This window comes from Myotis myotis, unplaced genomic scaffold (genome assembly GCF_014108235.1).
Source record: "Myotis myotis isolate mMyoMyo1 unplaced genomic scaffold, mMyoMyo1.p scaffold_m19_p_1, whole genome shotgun sequence".
NCBI lineage: Eukaryota > Metazoa > Chordata > Mammalia > Chiroptera > Vespertilionidae > Myotis > Myotis myotis.
In genome coordinates, this window is record NW_023416313.1 from 203093314 (window position 1) to 203113919 (window position 20606).

The window sequence follows — 20606 nt, forward strand, 5'->3', positions numbered from 1 at the left end:
GCCTGCGGATTGAAAGGTCCCAGGTTTGATTCCAGCTAAGGGCATGTACCTTGGTTGTGGGCACATCCCCAGTAGGGGGTGTGCAGGAGGCAGCTGATCGATGTTTCTCTCTCATCGATGTTCCCAACTCTCTATCCCTCTCCCTTCCTCTCTGTGAAAAATCAATAAAATATATATTAAAAAAACAAAACAAAAAACTGAAGTTGTCCTACTTAGGGCACATCTTGAGCAGGCAGGGTTCTTTGGAAAAGACAGTAATGCTGGGAAAATAAAAGGCAGCAGGATAAGAGGAAGACCAAACATGAGCTGGACAGGCTCCATCAAAGAAGCCGTGGACATGAGTCTACAGGAGCTGAGCAGGGCTGTTGAACATCACGATGTTCACTAGGAGTTGGAGCTAATTCAGTGGCACATAACACACATGTCCACTGGTTCTTTCCTAAGTTACCTTCTCCTGGTTATTGCCTTGGAACACGGCTCACCTATATAGCCTTCCTTTATCTATTTTATCCTTGTTTATTTTAAAATCTTTATTATGGAAGTGTTCAAAGAGTATAGAGAGAATAGTATATCTTTTATAGTTGGTTGGTTTGAATTAGGATTCAAACAAGGCCCATACATTGCAGTTCTTAATAATTCTTAATTCTCTTTAAAATAGTTCCTGCCACCCACCACACTTTTTTTTTTCTTTTCCAGTATGGTTATCTATTTAAGGAATTGGGTTACTCTGCCTATAGAATTTCTGATATTCTGATTTTGACTGATTGACTCCTTTTGTTATTTAATATGTTTTTCTATTCACAGATTTTCTAAAAGCTGGTAATTACATTTAGAGGCTTGATTAGATTCATGCTCCTCCCTAAACCCCACAAGAATATTTCATAGGTGGTACTCTTGCTTCCTATGACATCTCATCAGGAGACACATGATAATCAGTTGTTCTCCTCTTACTGATCTTAAGATTGACCAATGAGTCAAGTAAAAACTTTGGCAGCCATTACTGATCATGGCCTAATCTATTTTTATATTAGAGCTTGCAAAATGATGATGTCCTAATTCTCTTTTTCCCCTTGCTTTTCTTTTATAAAACAAGTACTTTTTCTCACCAACTATTGGGTTGCTCTGAAAGTCAGTTTAGTCTTCTCTTTTACAAATTATTACCTGACAAACTAATCTGCAACACGCAACCTTTTTTTATAGTTGAAGCTTTGGAGCTTTTCTCTCCTATACTGTTAAATACTTTTTTTAAAAGTTTTTATTTTATTTTACTTTACTTTTTAAATGTTTTTATTGATTTCAGAGAGAGGAAGAGAGAGGGAGAGATAGAAACATCAATGATGAGAGAATCATCGATCTATGCCTCCTGCATGCCCCCTACTGGGGATGGAGCCCGCAATCCGGGCGTGTACCCTGACCAGGAATCCAGTCATGACCTCCTGATTCATGGGTCAATGCTCAACCATGGAGCCACACCGGCTGGGCAAAATACTTTTTTTTTGTTTTTTAATTGAAGCACTCCAGGCAACCCCAAACTAATGCCGGATGTATAAAATCGTAATTCAGTCAACATACATTTCGTACTTAATATGTGTGAGGCACTGTACTGGGTACTAGTTGTACAGTGTAAATAAAGTACAATGTCTGCCTCAAAGAATTTACAGTCAGAATTGGGCCCTCTACCTTTTATAACTCCATAACTATGTAAATGGTGTCCCTGGAGTGGTGCTGCACAGAGAAGTTAGAATGGGAAGGGTGAAAGATCAATAACTGGCAATTTTTACATGCTGTAGTAAGTGCTAGTCTTGGGGGAAGTCAGGGAATAAGTTTTAGTGTTTTTTTTGTTTTTTTATTGAGTTCAGAGAGGAAGGGAGAGAGAGAGATAGAAACATCAATGATGAGAGAGAATCATTGATTGGCTGCCTCCTGCACGCCCCACACTGGGGATCGAGCCCACAACCCAGGCATGTGCCCTTGACCGGAATCGAACCTGGGACCCTTCAGTCCACAGGCCAGTGCTCTATCCACTGAGCCAAACTGGCCAGGGCAAGTTTTAGTGTTTGAGATCTGAGGGATGATAGCAATAATCTTGATGGATAAGTGGGAGGGGTTGGAAGGAAATAATAGGCATAAGGATAGCAATGTGTACTAAGGCAGAGGATGAGAGGGAACAGGGAACTATGGAACCACAGAGGGTTGAGTATGATGGGAGCTGGAATGGAAAAATGGGAACAGGAAAGATAAGCTGGCCCCTGTCTTGCAGGGCCTTCCAGGACCTGATTGTATCCTGGGGGCAGTGGCAGCCACTGCAGTTTTAAATGAGGTATGTTACGGCCTGATGTGTGTGTGCAGGAAGGCCAGTAATAGTGCATTTATTCTCTTGAACCTGGGTCATGGAATTGACTGCAGAGTGTCCATTTCCAGGTGATGCCCACTTACAGCTTCAGGCAGACACAATAGCACAGGCCACCTAAGAAACAAACACTAAGGATCTATAGCGACCTAAGTAACTAGTTTCATAATGGAAGACCCCAACACTTAATAGAAAAGTATTAACACCAAGTGGGAAGTGTTGCCCTTAGATGTAGCTAAAAATCCTATACTATCACTTTTTCCTCATGGGTCCTTGTATATTTATTAACACACTAGAGCAGTGGTTCTCAACCTTCCTAATGCCGTGACCCTTTAATACAGTTCCTCATGTTGTGGTGACCCCCAACCATAAAATTATTTTCGTTGCTACTTCATAACTGTAATTTTGCTACTGTTATGAATCGTAATGTAAATATCTGATATGCAGGATGATTTTCATTGTTACAAATTGAACATAATTAAAGCATAGTGATTAATCACAAAAATATGTAATTATATGTGTTTTTCGATGGTCTTAGGCGACCCCTGTGAAAGGGTCGTTCGACCCCCAAAGGGGTCGCGACCCACAGGTTGAGAACCGCTGCACTAGAGGCCTGATGCACAAAATTCGTGCAAGGTAGGCCTTCGTTCCCCGGCTGCCGGCACTGGCTTCCCTCCAGCACCCGGGGTTCCCTCCCGCTGCCGATAGGCACCCGGGACCCAGACTTTTCTCTGGCTGCTGGCAGGTACCCAGGACCCAGGCTTCCCTCGAAGCCCCAGCTTCGTCCAGAAGATCATCTGGAAGGACGTCCGGAAGGACATCTGGTCTAATTAGCATATTACACTTTTATTATTATAGATTACCTTTATTACCTTCACCATTACCATTATTGCCTTCCTCTTACAACACTGCTCACCCCTCCTTTTCCTTTCTCAGGGTAGGCTTATCACATCCTCCAGTACCTTAGTGGTTTTCAAGCTACAAGCCCCCAAGGCTCCAGCCTTAGTCCTCTTCCTCATCCAAGGTCTAGGTACTAACTGACCATTCCTCCAGTCAGTGAGGAAGGTTGATTCCTTGGGGAGACTCAGATGCCAGAGAAGGAGAAGGCAATTTGCAACCCTAAAACAACACAAGCCCATTCCAAATTCTGTTTTTGGAAGTCACCATACATTATATATTATACCTGTTAAGAATCTACTGATGCACCAGTTGGACTCCTGTAAATATGCTCTAAAAATAAAAATAACTTATCAAGAGTATCAGAATAACCAAATCAAGTATCCAAAAATTTCATGGAAAATATATCAAAACTACGCCTCATTCAGATGGTACAGATTGGACAATTTCTGTCATCCCTCAATATTTCCAGGTCTCCCAAGAATCAGAGGACTCATTGTGCAGGCCCACTGGGACCCCAGGGCTTTTGGAGCTGCCGAATACAGGTCATCCCAACTGGGGTCCCATGTCAGAAAGTTCACATTCTATTCATTCATTCATTTATAGAAACATTGATTTGTTGTTCCACTTGTTCATTGATTGCTTCTTGTATGTGCACTGACTGAGGATCAAACCTGCAACCTTGGTGTACCTGGATGATGCTCTAACCAACTGAGCTACCTGGCCAGAGCGAGTTTACATTCTTTTTTTTTGTGTGTGTGTGTTTAAAAAAAAATGTTTTATTACTACCAGCAGGAACGGCCTGCATGGGGTGGCAGGTACACTGGGCTCAGGGTGTGTGTGGTCTGTGAGAAAAGGATGATTGGGAAACTTGAAGGAAAGGGGCTGGGGATGGAGGCCAGCTCCAAGGGTTCTTCAGACAAATTTCTGGGAACGCTTAAAGGTATCATGGCAAGCTAACGCCAAGCCGCCGATAAGGTTAAGAAATTCTTGGAAATCTAGCTGCCCATCAGAGTTGAGGTCCAATTTCTTCATCATGCGGTCAAGGACACCGGGGTCCTTCTGGTTCTTTGTGAAGGCAGCCAGTTCCGTGTTCATGAAGGTTAGGAACTCCGTCTTTGAGAGTGTGAAGTTGTTACTGTCCCTCCCAGCGTACCTCTGGAAAACAGCAATCAGAGACTCGATGCACCGCTTGGTCTCTGTAGGGCTGGCCATTTTTGCCATGTCGGAGCGCAGCGAGGCGCAGAGGCTGTGAGCGGGAAGCGGCGCGGCGAGCTCTCGAGTTTACATTCTTGAACTCAAGAACAAGTATAAGTGATTGCCAGCTAGTTTGACTATATCTTAGCATGTTTTCCAGATAAAACAAATTACAAATTCTATACCATCTCTAATAAAGTGCCATTGCTGAGTTTTTGAGTTCAAATATCTGGATCTTGGCCTAGATTAAAAGCATACCATTCTATATCCCTACCACACAGCATCAAATGAAATCTGTCCTTTAATTTGTTTAAATGTCTTTAAATTCTGTACTGTTAAATTCTGTATAAACTACCTTCATCCAAACTGAGGTCAACAAGTAAATACATCTCCAGCTCAATAATTTATCTGATTAGATTTTAATAAGCCAAATTTGTATTCTGAATTTCACTATATTCCAATCTCATTTTCTTTTCATAATAAAATGGAACCCAATTTCAGCAATTATTGTACAAAACCGCTTTTCAACAAAGTATAGAGTAGAATGTCCGTGTTAGCTGCCACCCTGCTGGAGTCTCAGGCTTGTCTCACTTCATCACAGGAAAAGTATTCCTTAAGCCCAGGGAATCCCTGAAGTTCTTCTGAGTTGGGTCTAGCTCTCAGGTAGAACTCTTTGGGACTAGCCTTCCATTCCTTTTATTTCTGCTTGAACTTGCAGCCTGTACTTGGGCTAACACTGACATAAGATTTTTGGTTTCACCATTTCCAATTTCCCTGTAAGCCAGATTCCTCCTTCACTGACTAGTAAGTACACGAATATGCAAACAACAGTTTGATTTATAGACTCAGGACATTTTATTGCCGTAGTGCAAATGACAGCATCGTGAAGTGTCCACAATGCTGTCTCACGGCCAGTATCTGCATGGCTCTTGCTTTGGAACTAGATATCCTTGACTCAGCCCCTGCAGTGCATTCCCCACTCCCACTCATCAACCTTTTACTTAGTATGAATTATTTTTCTTTTATTCATCGGTAACCTATTTCAGATTTTGTTGTACTCTTTTTCCAGTTACTAAACCAAGGAGATTTAACTGAAAGACGGACATGAGCATGGATATTGAATCCTGAAGAGCACTCACTCTATCTGATCCCAGGAAGCATATAGTGGGAACAGCTTGCTTATGGCTCACAATCTGCCAGAATCAAAATGAATCTGTGAATGACAAGACCCCGCTTTTTCCTCTGTGCATCTTCCCTGGCAAAGAAGATGAATGCAAGAGAGCTTCTCTTCAGACTCTCATCTGATCCAGAAAAGGAAGAAAGCAGGGAATGTGGGCTAGGTCACTGTACCTACCTCTCTTCCCACTGGAAAATTTTGGGATGGACTTCTCCCGAAAAATGAATTTGATTATGTGTTGGCTGACCTATCTCAGTATAACAATTGAGAAGAGATTTTCCTCTGCTGTCTTATCACCTGGATGAACTAAGTCCTGACACCAACCATAAAACTTCACCAAGACGTTGAGCTTTCAAGATGCCTTGTTGCTTTGGAGAAGGGAGTGATGTCAGTTCTGTTGTGATGCTCTCCCTTTAGCAACCTGAGTAAGACACTCTCCGCCAGTGGGCTGCAAAAAAATAAATTACTTGAATCCCTACTTGGCCCAGACTGAGGTACTATCTTGTCCCATACACCTCTACTTAGCCACTTTGCTTTCTTTGTTTATGGAACATACAGTAGCATGTTTAAAGGGCTTTTTTTTTTTTAAGTTAAATCACATGATTCAGAGCTTCAATTGTTTTCCCTTTAAATAAACAAAATAGCCCAGTCAGTTCTTTGGCTTCTTGTTTTAGATAGAATTTGTTCTCTTAGAAGATTAAGAAAGAAGTTCAGTCTTCACCTTTAAGATAAGGTATTGATTTGCCCTTAGGATTCCATGCAGGTAAGACCGAGCTCAGGCATCTTGGGGAACATGACATGAACATCTTCATCTCTAACTAGCAAACCCAGATGATAGCTATTGCAGGAGTGTCACTCTATCCCCATCAGAAAGAACCATGTCTGAGTCTGGAAAATTAGCAATGAATTTTCCCAGAAAGTTCAAAACAAAACAAAACGGGAAAGGTGCTTCTGTTAGAGTAGGTACTCTTGCTATTATCCTGTCTCTACAGCTACTGAGAGAACATCTAATTATAATTAGTGAGTATTCCAAAGATCACTTACTAGTAGAAAATCATGGCTGTCAAATTTATTTAAAGTGAATCTCATGCTGACACATACATGCTCACAGATAACATTCTAAATATATAACAGGAAAGAACTGCTTTTTTAAATAAAGTAATTATAGTTCTCAGTTTGTTAATGACATGTATATAATCATATGGTGCTATGTAGATTGAGTTCATGTCAATCACTTGTATTCTTAAAATGCCAGTTTTTACTTCCTGTAGCCTCACTCTATACTAGAGCAGTGGTTTTCAACTGGGAACATTTTGCCCCCAACTCTCCTAGGGACATTTGGCAATATCTAGAGACATTTTTGGTTGTCACAACTGGAGGGGTGTTATTGGCATCTAGTGAGTTGAGGCCAGCATGCTGCTAAACACCCCACAGTGCACAGGACAGCTCCCTGTCCCTGCACCCAGCAAAGATTCATCTGGCCCAAAATGTCAATCGTGCTGAGGCTGAGAAACCCTGTGCTAGAAGTTGCAAACTTGTCATCCCCCAGGTGTTTTATTTTGCCTGTACAATATTTCCAAGTAATTTTTAAATTAGGTGACAACATACAGATTTCTGGCTTCTGTTGAAAAGGCAGTTGATCTGGCAATTCTGGGCCTGTATTCCAGCAGAGACTCCAGTCTCTATTTTCCCAAACTCCCTTACAGCCAGCCCATTCAACCCATTTATTTTCTGACTAGCCTCTGTAGGCATTTGGGCCTGTGCCTTTTTTTCTGTCCCTAATGTTTAAGTGTGAGGCACAAAGTAAGACCCCTTAGCTCGGCTATGATCCCTCCACCCTGAGCTTCACTTTGATTTACCTGAACCATTCCCTGTTATCTGCTACTTTTCTTTTCCCCATTCTCCAAGAATAGCCATGACTCAAAACCCAAGTTTTCCTTGCCTTGATTCAACCTTAGTTGCTTAATATTATTGAAAAGCAGTAATGAAGTCTACTGGTTAGGCAGGTGATTCGAGATTATCTAGCAGTTCATAAGACAGCTCCTCCTGCTCTTTCTTGGGGCTGGTAGGCTGCTCTAGAGGTTCTTCTAAATCCTGCTGTGGATTTCTGATGCCGAGTTTTGTAGTTTCATGGGTGCTGCAGAATAAATAAAAATATGAAAAAACGTTTAAAGTATGTAAAGCTTAAGGATGGTCTCAACATTTTTATTATTTTATATGGGATGCAAAAGGAAATTTCTAGGTGGAAAATGGGGAGAGGAATTAGGACTTAAGAGACAACAAAATTGAAAATATTAGAGATGCTTTACTCCCTTTGATTTATATGATCTCAATGGAGGAGGTGGTGCTAATGAGTTATTTTTAAAGAGCACTAGAAAAACAGTTTTATCATTTTATGGGAAATAAAAATATACATGATTTTTCAAAAATAAAGTGGAAATACTTTTGACTGGTGGCATTGGAACTGGAATAGAAAAATGATGTTTCAAGTTTTAGGAATCTAGACCTAATATACAATGGTTATATATGTATTTTTTTTTAATATATTTTATTGATTTTTCACAGAGAGGAAGGGAGAGAGATAGATAGTTAGAAACATTGATGAGCGAGAAACATCGATCAGCTGCCTCCTGCACATCTCCTACTGGGGATGTGCCTGCAACCAAGGTACATGCCCTGGACCGGAATCGAACCCGGGACCCTTCAGTCCGCCGGCCGATGCTCTATCCACTGAGCCAAACTGGTTAGGGCTACGATGTTTATATTTTATTCACAACTGCACTTCTCTCCAAATTCAAATGTGTTATCTGGAGATGTCTGGATAGTATTCTGTAAGTACAGGATAGTGGCTGTCCTAAAGGTTCCTGCCAGGAACATTACGAGGAATGGCACCTGGAGGACTGCAGGGGGACGGCAGCATCTGGGATTACCTGGGACAATCATGCACTTCTAGCTGCGCCTTCCACTGTGCAGCCCTGGTGCCCTGGACCTTGTTCCTCACAAAGTCTTCATCCAGCCCAGCCTGCTTCAGGGTGTCTTGATACCTTTGTTCTGCTTCTTTCCTGGCAAGGTCCTGTGGAAGGAAACTAATCTGTAACTGTCTTGTGAATTACTTGTGAATTCTAAATTACTAGCTTAACCCATATCCTTAAAATACTGCTCACCACCACCCTCTCCCATTAGTGGGGATGAGATTTGCATAGAAATTACTTCGAGCTTTGTTTTCAAGCCTTAAAGTGCATAGGAACTATCTGAAGATTTTGTTAAAAAGTAGACTCTATTTTGGTAGGTCTCAGATGGGGCCTGCAATTCTGTATTTCTAACAGTCCCAGGAGATGCCAGCCATTGATTAGGGAGCCACACCTTTGAGAAGCAAGGACTTAGATTTTTGAAAGACCAAGTGAGGTCTAGATGAAAATGATGGACTTAAAAACCCTTGGAGACCTAGCAATGTACCACAGATCTAGAGGCTGGTGATGTTCCACCACTATGAACAATGGCTCTGGACAGCAGAAAAGACTGGATTTTCAGTCACATTAATACTAATAAGTTAAAGATGTGCTTGCTAACACAGCCAAACTCACTGTGTGTATGGGACCTAACTCCCACTCTGATTCATACTGAAAGCTAGACTACAGTGAAAACTCCAGGAATTGAAATTTCCCATTTTAGATGTCTTTAGAGTCCAGTCTTGGATGAATTTAGCCCAAGTAGCTGACCTAACTCCCACTCTGATTCATACTGAAAGCTAGACTACAGTGAAAACTCCAGGAATTGAAATTTCCCATTTTAGATGTCTTTAGAGTCCAGTCTTGGATGAATTTAGCCCAAGTAGCATGTACTATTACTACTTTGGTAGTAATCAAATGGGCCTAATTTAGAATCTTTCTGAGCTTCAAGGAAATGTTTAATACTCAGATAGTAAACTTTCATGTCTAAGAACCCTTAGACAGAAAGAAGATGACTGTTTAGTTTTACCTTGGTAACTTGTTCGAAGAGATATGGCCTCGTTTGTATTCTCTTTTTCATTTCTTCCAATTCTTTCTTACACTCTTTTGCTCTTTTACGGTCTTTGTTCCTGAAATTAATAAGATTTTTAAAATCCACCTTTTTCCAATCCAGAATACCCTTCATTCCAGTTAAACAGAGTAAGTCCCATGGACATTGTAAATTCCTAACTGTGCCTGGCAAAACTCATGACTGCCATTATAGGAGCCCACCCTAGTAACTCCATTTTGCTGTTTTCAAGACCAATGATCTGCTGGATCCCAAGACACAACCCTTTGACGCATGGAAGACACTGACCGGTTTTCTTTCAACTTTGCTTTGAATACCTCCTCCAGGCTTTTGTGGGGATCCATGGCTTTTGCCCGCAAGGTCACGGATTTGGACATTGCTTGACACTTCTTTTTATGCATCTCCAACCACTGAGTATTCTCATGTGCTTTGTTCTTTTTTTCAAGTGAACTTCTAAAGGGAAGAGGCAAAAAAAAAAAAAAAATACAGATGACCAACTTGGATATATTTAAAAGCAATCTTGGTAACCTCTCTGGAAAGTTGGTGTTGTCTATGAAAGGGGGTGGGGGAGTAACTTACCTCCCTGGCATTTCAGAAAGATTAAGATTCTGGCATCAAATGCATGGGCATATGACACCTTCCCAGCACTCTAGATACAGTGATATTCTACCCAGGAGAGTCTCACTCATTGAACTAAAAAAAAGTGTGAATAAAATATCCTTACTTAAACAGCCAAACATTCAGGCTTGGTGTCTATCCTGAAACAAAATACTAATAGCTACCAGTAGCTGAGTTATGTATCCTGAACCAGTGCAAACAGTCCGCAAGTGCTTTATGTCCACTCTCTTGTGTAATCCTCATAACTGCCCTGCGAACTAGGAGCATTCATTTATAGGCGAAGAGATGTCGCCTCAGACAGGGTAAGCCACTTGCCCAATGCCACCCAGCGTCCCAGTGGAAAAGCCAAGGTTAGAATCAGGGTATCTGCCTTGTAAGTCTCTGCCCTTGGTATATACACTGCTATAAACAGTGGGTTGGAAGGTGCCCGAGTTTATGGTCCGTTGGGAATACAGATAACTAGAAATGGACTTCTTTTAATGCACAATTTGGAATCAACTTTTAGCACTTCATTTGTGTAAATATTCTACAAGGTATTATGGAGAGTTTTACCAAAGGAAAAAAGTCTAGACTTGCATTTGGCCTGCACTCGAAGTGGACAGATTAGGAAGAAGGACATCAAAGTTTTATCTACTGCAAGGAAGCAGCTGTGGACATCCTCTACAGGTGGGCCAACCTCTGGTTCATAATACCTAATTGGGACCTCAGGATATTGCTACATTCAGCCTTGATTTAGTAGCTCTATGAAATCTGAGGGAAAGGGAAATATCCATTGGATTCTAAATAGATTTCTACGATCTGTGTGGGTCTTAAAAGGGCCACGTCGGTTCTGTTACTCCTGTGAGCTCCACAGGAAAGCACCGATATGCTGGTCCCCTGCTCACTTCGTCTCAGAGGCCTAGTGGAGGAACTCTAGCCGGCTGGATGAGAACAATTCCGTGACAGAGGAAGGTCAGCTAAAGAGCTAAAAATAAGGAGGCACCTGATTCCCAACTGACCTCTGATAGTTCCCCAGGATGAATCTTGGAGAATTTCAAATACGTGCAATGGATGCTCCTCTCTGTGGCAGGCTCAGCCACCTGTCATGCTTCTCTGAGTTTTTGCTCCTAATGGGTTCCTTCCTTTTTCATCTGTAGGTCTTTACCAATGTTGTTCTTTGTCTGGAAACTTCTTTCTTTCCAGCCTTTGGCTTATTCCTCTTTCTTCAGGTTTCACCTTAGACATCTATTACAAGAGTCCCCTGCCCCAGGCTTCCCAGTGCCTCCACAGTCCCCTGTATTCCCTCATCATTGCACTCACTAACAAAATAAGGTCGTTGCTTCATTTCTTTTCTGTATTTCAGATTAGTTATTCAACTATAGGTTCCATAGGTATCTCCAGCCTTAACATTCTACCTGGCACAGAGTAAGGCCCCGTGAATATCTGCTGAATGAGACATGTTTTCCAGCCCTAAGTGTGGAGGACCACATGTGTTCCTGTCCTGATCAGAGAACTCCCTTCCACGCCTTTAGGCTTTCCGCTAACAGGAGAGGAGGCCCCGCAGTGGGGTGGTTTCCATCACGTGGGCCACAATCCGGGTATTATGAGTCTTCTGCAGCCTGAGCACTCACCTGACTGCAGATTCCCGCTTCCTGGTGGCATCTGTGATGTGCACAGGTAGGGTGTTGGCAGAGAGGGAAGCAAGGCCACTCAGAGAATGACTCCTTGGCCGGGGAGTAGCAGGTGGCTGTGGAGAGTCCTAGAGGACACAAAGGCTGGTGTTGGTGGGACCGCATGTGTGATTAGGGTCTATCTTCGCTGGAAGCAATTTCAGTTAAGACAGAAACTAATCAGACTAAATCCTTTTCCGGGGATTAAAGCCAAGGGTAGTAAGATTTCAAGTTTAGTAATTGGGACAGACTTGGATGTCAATCCTGAAGGTTTTTTTCGTTGTTAATCCTCACCCAAGGATATTTTTCCATTGATATTTAGACAGAGTGGAAGGAAGATGAAGAGATAGAGAGAAACATCAGTGTGAGAGAGACACATCAATTGATTGCCTCCCACACGTGCCCCAACCAGGGCCCTGGGCCAGGAATTGAGCCTGCAACCAAGGTACATGCCCTTGACCAGAATAGAACCCGGGACCCTTCAGTTCAGGGGCCGACGCTCTATCCACTGAGCCAGACTGGCTGGGGCAATCCTGACGTTTTTAATCAAATGAGAAGAGTTCTCTGGAATTGGTATAGGGACACAACAATTGATCCCAACTTCCTGCCTCCCAGACCTGCTTGAACTTATTTCTTCAATTTCTCTGGAGAGAGGGAAGAAAAAGAAGTATTCTTGTGGTCTTAAGTTTATAGGAATTGTGGATCTGTGATCTGCTTACAGCTGAACTGGTGTTTAAAAAAAAATTAAGATAGAAAAATGCCTTCCATTGAGACGTGGCCCTCTTTGGATTTCGGGCCTCCAGGCCCTTGACCCCCCGCAACTGCCTGGGCTCTCACCTTCCTCCCTCCAGTGGCGGCAGCATCACAGGGCCGCCGAGTGTGACACAGGCTGGTGGTTCTCAGCAAGAAGGGCTTGTTGCGAGTCCCCTCTCGGGTGTCCCTTCTCTTTGCAGCTCTTCTCTGGAAGGCCTTGTAAAGGCCCTCATAGTCAGGGACAGCAGGATTCACCCGAGGCTGGAATCCAAAGTCAGTCTGCAGAAACCCAAGCTTTTCCTGCCAGGTTCGGGTGGCTGTGCGGAGCTGTGGGTCAGCCCTGCAACTGGAGGAGATGATGGGGGAGGAGGCCATCTTGAGCATGTCCATGGCTCTCATTTGGATGCGAATTTTCCTGAAGAGCTCAGCTTCTATGAAGAAAAATCAGGGTGGTGATGGGTGAGAAGGGACCGAGCCTCATACCAAAAGGTTTGGAGAATGTTCCCTCTTTTAAACACTAGCAGTAATGTGCTGGAACCAAATGTTAACTTTTCAGGAATTTTGTGATCCAGCTGACTTCATGTGGGAAGCTTGAAATTGGCCATGATAGGCATATTTACACCACAGAAAATGGCACACACTACAAATCGGTTTGCCTTTTTTTTTTTTTTCCTGGAGAGCTCATTAATGCTGACAAGAACACTGCCAGATACCAATCGGGTTGCAGAATCAGCTGCCATTCACATTTACTGAGTGCTTTCTCTGGTTCCTTAAGGATGACCAGGAGGAATGGGCCAGTCACCTGCTCCTCTCCCAGGTCTCCCCTGTCTCAGAGGTAAGGCCCCACCACCCACACAACTGCCCAAGCCCATTATCCAAATCATTCTTGACACTCCCTCCCTCATCTTATCAGTCACATGTTCCACCGTCTCCACTTTAACCTGTCTCCAGTCCAGTCTCTTTTCGTTGTCCCTGCTACTAATTTCATAATTTCTCAACTAAATTGTTGAAATAGCCTCCTGTTATATCAGCATCCCTGAGTCTTGCACCTCCCCCTTTAATTATCTCAACAGCAATCAGAGTGATCTTTCTGAACTTCGTATCTGATCATGAGCCACTCTACTTAAAACCCTCCAGTGGCTCCCCAGTGCCCTTGGGTGAAGTCCAAACCCGTCCCACGGCCCACCAGGCCCCAGGTCTGGCCTATGCCTGCCTTTCTCCTCCCCACTCTCCCTCTCCTCTCCACCCTCTACCTTTTCACCCCTGACTGTGCCCAACTTTCTCTCACCTCCATGCTATAGCTCTGCTGGTACTCTTCCTCCCTCTTCATCAAGTTAACACAGCTCACCCTTCAGGGTCAGCCTCAGTGCTCACTTTCTCTGGGGACCCTAACTGTTCCCACCCCTCACCACACCCTAAGTTAGGTCCTCTGTTATAAACTCCACAGGACCCTATAATCCCTGCAAATGGCTCATCACAGTTGTGGTTATTTATCTATTATCTGTCTCCCTCCCATGTCCACAAACTCCATGACTATTTATTCACCCTAGAACAATGCGTGGGACATGGCATATGTCACTGAATGAGCAAAGAAAGCCTGAGTCTCTTATTTGAGCTGCACTTCTTGAATTGAGTACCTCACCAGGATGGGGGGTTGGGGGGCGCTTTCCTCAGAGGCAGGTGGCACCGATCTAAGCCTGTCTTTAGGTGTCTCATTGGTTCTCTGTTCTCATATCTGTGCGGCCACAGAGGCCTTCACGTGCACTCACTGCGAGAGAGGCCACCAGGGCAAGGCTGGTGGGGAGTGCTGCAGGACATCTCCTGGTTCCTTGCTCCTTGCAGGGTCCCCCTTGTGTAAACACACCCAACCTACGCCATGGGCTGCACTGAGTGGCCTCTAGCAGGGCCACCTGAACAGCGCATCTCCAAGCCGGGCTAACCCCTGAGCCTGACTAAATCCCCACTGCACCCCTGGCAGGAGGCAGCAAGGTGGCAAGGTTGTCTTTACCCTGGAGTTTGTCCCCGAGAGCTGGCTCCAGAATGGACCTGGGGATCCTTCTAGTGGCAGTCGGCTTGGGGGCCTTGGCCTTCGCACTGGCGGCCAGTTCCCTCCGTTGAGCGGCTTCCTTCTGTTGCTCCTCCTTCTCCAGGAAGCTAAAGGGTTTGAAAGAGGAGAGGAGCAGTTCTTTCCTCTTCTGGATCCCCGCCTGCCTTCGGGCCTCATTGCGCGCCATGATTTCCTGGTAGAGGGGCAGGTAGACATGCGCAGGCACGGGTTGTGCTCGGAACTGCCGGTGGCACTCGGCCTCCTCCTGGCCCTGCCTCTGGGCCTGCTGCCTCTCAAGCTCGAAGGAGGCAGGTGAGGCCAGCCACTGGGCCTTTTTCTGGGCCTCACGCACCGTCATACGGAACGGCTGAGGAACAGTGATGGAGGATGCCCAGGAGCTGAGACTTCTGTGCTGGGAAGGAGGCCTGGAGCCTGTGGGTGGCTGGGACTGAACTTTGGGAATGTCGGTGGGTAGGTTGCTCAGGGAGCTGCAGCGCCTTGTGTAGCCACACCTGGGGGAAGAAAGCAGTGTGCCTGGAGGACAGGGTGGCCAGGAGGCCCGGCTCCTCCCAGACCCTCCTCCCCACTGCTCCCCAGACCTCTCTGCCAGCAGGTTGCATCTAGCTTTTCAGCCTAACATCGCAGCCCCACAGGCCTCTAAGCCTTTCCCTTCCTCAACCAGGCCTCCCTCCTTCCCAAAGGCCATCTAGCAGCCTTAATAAGAAATCTCTTCTCAAAACTGATCCAAAAATTGCCACTTTGCACTCTGATAGTTTCATAGGGGGACAGCACAGTGGTGCAGAGCAGGGCTTTAGAGTCAGACAGAGCCAGAGTCAAATCCTGCTTCTAACAATTGCCAGCTGTGTGACCTTCAGCAAGGTTCTCTTGGAACCTCAATTCCTCATCTGTAAAATGGCAAAATAATATCTATTTACAGGGTGATGTGGAGGAGAAAAATAAGTATTAAATGAGGTAAAGCATACCTACATATAACAGGGCTTGGCCAAGGCAAATGTGCCCTGTTGCCATTCTCAGGGAGGTAATGTGTTTGGGAAAGGCATCAGTTTGATCGAGCCCAGTGCTTCGGGTGACTCAGGGTTACCCAGAGTGATTTAGGACTGCTGGGTAGGAATCAGAACCCATGTTTGGATCCAGAAGCTGATTCTTCCGGAGCCTGGGTAAATGGCAACCTGAAAAAGTGGTCTTTGCTTTACTGGGGAAGAAACACAGTGAAGCAGCTGTTGAACAGCAGTGCCTCACCTTGGCGATGGTGGATACTGGACCTGCGGCTTCCCCCTGCCTTTGTTCTGGAAGAAACTCTCCAGGTCCTCATCATCTTCAGAGAGGCTCTCATCACTGTCTGGGTCAGACTGATGAAGGGATTCTGACAGGCACCATCTGCCTTTCTGCATCAGTGCTTGCAGGGTCTCGTAAAAGCTCCCAGTTGAGTCAGCAGAAGTAGAATCTGTCTCCTCCAGGCTGAGGAACTCATCAAGTTTGCCAGCCCTAGGCAAAAACAGCCCATCCCCAGACAGCTCCTCTTCTGCCTCTGTGTCTGAGGAGGATTTGGGGGGAAATATCTAAAATGAAATAGGATAGACCGGGGTCAAACTATAATTTCAAATTTATTCAAAACATAACTCTTAATTTCACTTTGAATAAGCCTCTATATATTAGGGACTGGAGAGGAACAAAGAAAAATTTTAATTAACAGGAAAGACAATGTGGAAATAAGATGTGTTCTAAAGAAATTTCACGCCCTAGCTCGTTTGGCTCAGTCGACAAGAGTGCGGGCCTATAGACTGAAGGACCCAAGTTCAATTCCAGTCAAGGGCACATTCCCCAGGTTGTGGGCTCAATCTCCAGTGGGGATTGTGCAGGAGGCAGCCAATCGGTGATTCTCTCTCATCATTGATGGTTCTATCTCTTTCTCCCTCTCCCTTCCTCTCTGAAATCAATAAAAATATATTTAAAAAAAAAAAAAAGAAACTTCAATGTTATCACCGATAAGGGTTTAGAATCCAACATTTATAGGGAACTCATACAACTTAACAAAAGGAAGATAAACAATCCAATCAAAAAAATGGGCAAAGGACCTAAGTAGACACTTTCCAAAAGAGGACATTCAGAAAGCCAAGAGACATACGAAAACATGCTCAAAGTCACTAATCATCTGAGAGATGCAAATCAAAACAACAATGAAGTACCATCTCACACCTGTCAGAATGGCTATCATCAACAAATCAACAAACGACAAGTGCTGGAGAGGATGTGGAGAAAAAGGAACACTCGTGCACTGCTGGTGGGAATGCAGACTGGTGCAGCCACTGTGGAAGACAGTATGGCGTTTCCTCAAAAAGTTAAAAATGGAACTCCCATTTGACCCAGTGATCCCACTTCTAGGAATATATCCCAAGAAACCAGAAACACCAACCAGAAAGGATATATGTATCCCTATGTTCATAGCAGCACAATGTACAATAACTAAGATTTGGAAACAGCCTAAGTGCCCATCAGCAGATGAATGGATTAGAAAACTGTGGTACATCTACACAATGGAATACTATGCTGCTGTAAAAAAGAAGGAATTCTTACCATTTGCAACAGCATGGATGGAACTGGAGAGCATTATGCTAAATAAAATAAGCCAGTCAATGAAAGAAAAATACCACATGATCTCACTCATTTATGGATAATAAAGCCCATTATAAACTGATGAACAAAAATAGATACACAGGCAGAGCAGCATCGAACAGACTGTCAAACTACAGCAGGAAGGCCAAGGAGGGTTGGCGGGTGGGGGAGAGATTAACCGAAGGACTTGTATGCATGCATATAAGCATAACCAATGGACACAAGACACTGGGGGTTAGGGGAGGCCGGGGGAAGGTCAAGGGGGAAAAAAAAAGGAGACATATGTAATACTCTTTGTAATACTTTAAACAATAAAACAAAATTTTAAAAAAAAGAATTTTTATCCAAGAAAAAAAAAAAAAGAAATTTCACAAATTGGTATATGGGGTGTGCTTGGTTGAAGGTGTCAATCCCAAGAAAGAATATACCTGCCAAGGACTCCTTGTGTTAATTGGGCTCAAATTCATAACCAGAGTGTAGTAGCCATTGTCTACAATGGTCCCTCACCCCCACGGCATGTCAGGGAAAACCTCAGCTGGAGCTGCCAGCCTCGTACTGTATTCCTGCCATCTGAGTTGACCCTTATAATAGAGCTCCTGGAGCTATAATTCAACCAATGGGCTGAAGACCTACCTTATCCAATTGGAGCTGTGCAACTATATCCTCATTTGCATATTAACTGACCAATGAGAACACAAGAAGTCTGTGGTTCATTTGTATGAAAACTGATCAATCAGAGACTAGGAGGCAGACACTCTTCTCTGTATAAGCCAGCAGATTGTGTTTCCCAGGTTTGCAAACTGAGCTGCAACCCTTAAGTTGTTTTACTGAATAAAATCTCTCCTGGACCGCACCCAAAATTGGGGAGTTCTGTTGGTGTTGAATTGTGGCAGCAACCTTTGGTTGACGAAAGACGGGAAAGAGAAGCAAAGAGCTGACATTGGGTCCCTACTTCATGCAGTGCAGTGAGCATTTACAGAGAAACTAGTCTGCACCAGGCATTCTGCTCCCTCCAGGAATCCTACCCATGACCTTGGCCACTCTTTGGGCCCTGCCCTATTTGGGTTTTACCAACTTTTGTCAATCTTCCTTTTCTTGCTTCCTCTGTCTATACCTTTGCTTTCCTCATATTCTAGCTGATTTCCACTGTGTCACTAGAAATGAATAATTAACAGGAGAGACAATGTGGTCTAGCTGAATGAGCAATGTTCTAGAATATGGGAAACCCAACTGGGTTTAAATACTCCAGAAAATATACATTATTAGGTGATTAATATGCTCTAGGAATTAAGCTGAGAACAGGACAAGGCCCCTACCTTCATGAAGCTAACATTCTAGTAAAGGAAGACATAAGATAAAAGATAATAATTTAGTGAAATCCAAAACTATGGGATTATAGAGTAGCTACAGGAAGCTTTCCTTATATCTGGCCTAAAAAAACCATCAGGTAAAGACTATATATATTTATGTAAAGATAGAAATATATTGTGGTAGGTGTGTATGCTTGTACTATAATCAGAGTTAGGTTTATTAACTTGCTGCAGTAAGCTATGAAAAATTATAGGGAACTCGGGAGGGGCTAGCTTTTAGTAAGAGGGTGGGAGAGGGGCTTTTTCTAGAATTAGCTTGTCCTGAATAATTCTGATGAGAGTTAGGGGAAGCAGGGATCAACTCTGAGTGGATGCTGTCGTTAAGAGGGGGCAGTTTACTAAGTGGATGACTGAGCAATTTTTACTCAAAAGGTGACAAGAACAAGGGGGTGGGTAAGTAATTGATAGGTAAGCATAACCCTTTAGAAGGGGGTGTTGGTCATTTTACAGTATGGTGTGGTCCTATGAGAAACACCGTTCTCTGCTGATCTTGCTGCTGCCTTATTTGTCTACTCCAGTCTGAATTGTACTTTCTCAGACCTGGGATGATTTTCACTTCTCACGGTGGAGGAGTTCGGGGTTTACACATGACTGATGGGAAGGAGCCAGCCTTGCTCAGATCTGGGGTAAGCGGTTTCTGGGTTCAAGGAACAGCAAAGACCCTGAGGCAGGGACCTGAGGCAGGAACACACTTGGCTCTTGGAGAGGTGGTAAGAGGGCCAGTGTAGCAGGTGTGGTGGTGCCAGGATGCGACCAGAGGATGACTGACTGCAGCTGGACTTGCTGATGATTTTACTGGGTTCTCTAAGGTCCAGCTCTAACACTGCAAAGAACACTAGACTGAGTCAAAGGTATGTAGGTGCTCTAGCCCTCACTCTGCTACTGCAGAGTGTGTGATCTTAGGAAGCTTCCTTTCTAAAGGACTTTATTGAGATATAATTCACATAGCATGCAATACATACAATTCACTTGTTTAAAGTGTGCATTGGGGCCCTGGCCGGTTTGGCTCAGTGGATAGAGCGTCGGCCTGCGGACTGAAGGGTCCCGGTTCGATTCCGGCCAGGGGCATGTACCTTGGTTGCAGGCACATCTCCAGTGGGGGGTGTGCAGGAAGCAGCTGATCGATGTTTCTCTCCCATCGATGTTTCTAACTATCGCTCTCCCTTCCTCTCTGTAAAAAATCAATAAAGTCAATTTAAAAAATAAAAATAAATAAAGTGTGCAGTGGGTTTTAGTATATTCACAGATGGGCAACCGCCACCAGTTTTGTACATGTTAGTCACTCCAAAAAGAAGCCCCATGCCATTTAGCAGTCACTCCCTGTTTCCCACAACCTTCCCAACCCTTCCCCACCTCGCTTCCCAGCACACCCCTCATCCTTCCCGCCAGCCCTAAGCAACCACCATTCTACTTTCTGTTTATATGGATTTGGGGGCAAATTTCTTAATCTCTCTGTGCCACGGTTTTCTCTTATACAAAATGGAGACAACAGTCCACGACAGCCCTAGGGTAGCTGAGAGGATAAAGCGAAAACTGAGGGCCACTGCACGGTTCTGCAAAGAGGAGGACATAGGGCTCATGGGTTCAGGCAGTGCTAAACGCGACCAATTTTAACCCCACGCCCCTCGGGACCACGCCTCTACGTCGGTCTCCAAGGCAACGTCAAACACTTTCCTCTCCTAGGCACTCCTTTCCGGGGCCCAGACCAGATTTCCCCCGCTGTTTTCTTCCTCACCTGAAGGCTCCGAGCGCCACCCGAGGCTCCCGCACGCCTCCCCACGGTCATCTTCTCAGTGGGGCAGAGACAGAGCGTCCGCGACACCTGCGGTGACCGCGGTGGCGGCACTACCTACGCGAGCCAAGTCCCGCCCCTTTCTAGACCTGTGCTCTGATTGGC

At 44.4% G+C, this 20606-nt stretch overlaps 3 protein-coding genes across 7 annotated transcripts in view; 1 reads left to right on the forward strand and 2 right to left on the reverse strand.

Moving 5' to 3' along the window:
- Positions 1-6099, forward strand: part of ZNF410 (zinc finger protein 410) — a 40414-nt gene extending 34315 nt beyond the window's left edge. For 3 of the 4 annotated variants that reach the window (XR_004968148.1, XM_036312657.1, XM_036312669.1), the window contains one exon: positions 5514-6099. Coding sequence is in view for 3 of the 4 variants with exons in the window: in XM_036312657.1 (XP_036168550.1) it covers positions 5514-5552 (39 nt within the window). In the remaining variant the exon portion in view is untranslated. Of the gene's footprint in view, positions 1-3719; positions 3793-5513 lie in introns of all 4 variants that reach the window. The other variant, XM_036312652.1, reaches the window with a different exon arrangement.
- On the reverse strand, positions 4005-4501 carry LOC118658014 (protein S100-A11-like). Its single transcript, XM_036312862.1, has one exon. It carries the CDS (start codon positions 4469-4471, stop codon positions 4163-4165), a length of 309 nt encoding a protein of 102 aa, XP_036168755.1. The 5' UTR covers positions 4472-4501; the 3' UTR covers positions 4005-4162.
- FAM161B (FAM161 centrosomal protein B) lies at positions 6089-20575 on the reverse strand. Of its 2 annotated transcripts, none has more exons than XM_036312577.1 (9): positions 20445-20575; positions 15966-16285; positions 14667-14812; positions 12743-13089; positions 11867-11994; positions 9927-10091; positions 9600-9699; positions 8552-8694; positions 6089-7758 (listed from the first exon to the last, which is right to left on the reverse strand). In XM_036312577.1, exons 1-9 carry the CDS (start codon positions 20493-20495, stop codon positions 7620-7622), a joined length of 1539 nt encoding a protein of 512 aa, XP_036168470.1. In that variant the 5' UTR covers positions 20496-20575; the 3' UTR covers positions 6089-7619. The 2 variants fall into 2 exon arrangements, with proteins under 2 accessions (XP_036168470.1, XP_036168467.1); XM_036312574.1 differs by having other exon boundaries at positions 14667-15217.
- Between the last annotated feature and the right edge of the window lie 31 nt (positions 20576-20606).

What these genes read in the sequence shown, in the direction of transcription:
- FAM161B (XM_036312574.1), bottom strand. Translation starts at nt 20,495, where the DNA reads ATGACCGTGGGGAGGCGTGCGGGAGCCTCGGGTGGCGCTCGGAGCCTT. An exon ending in AAGCGGGAATCTGCAGTCAG is followed by an intron (nt 10,092 to 11,866) that starts GTGAGTGCTCAG and finishes TCTTCCCTTTAG; the next exon opens with AAGTTCACTTGAAAAAAAGA. An exon ending in GAAGTGCATGATTGTCCCAG is followed by an intron (nt 7,759 to 8,551) that starts GTAATCCCAGAT and finishes TTTATTCTGCAG; the next exon opens with CACCCATGAAACTACAAAAC.
- LOC118658014 (XM_036312862.1), bottom strand. Translation starts at nt 4,471, where the DNA reads ATGGCAAAAATGGCCAGCCCTACAGAGACCAAGCGGTGCATCGAGTCT.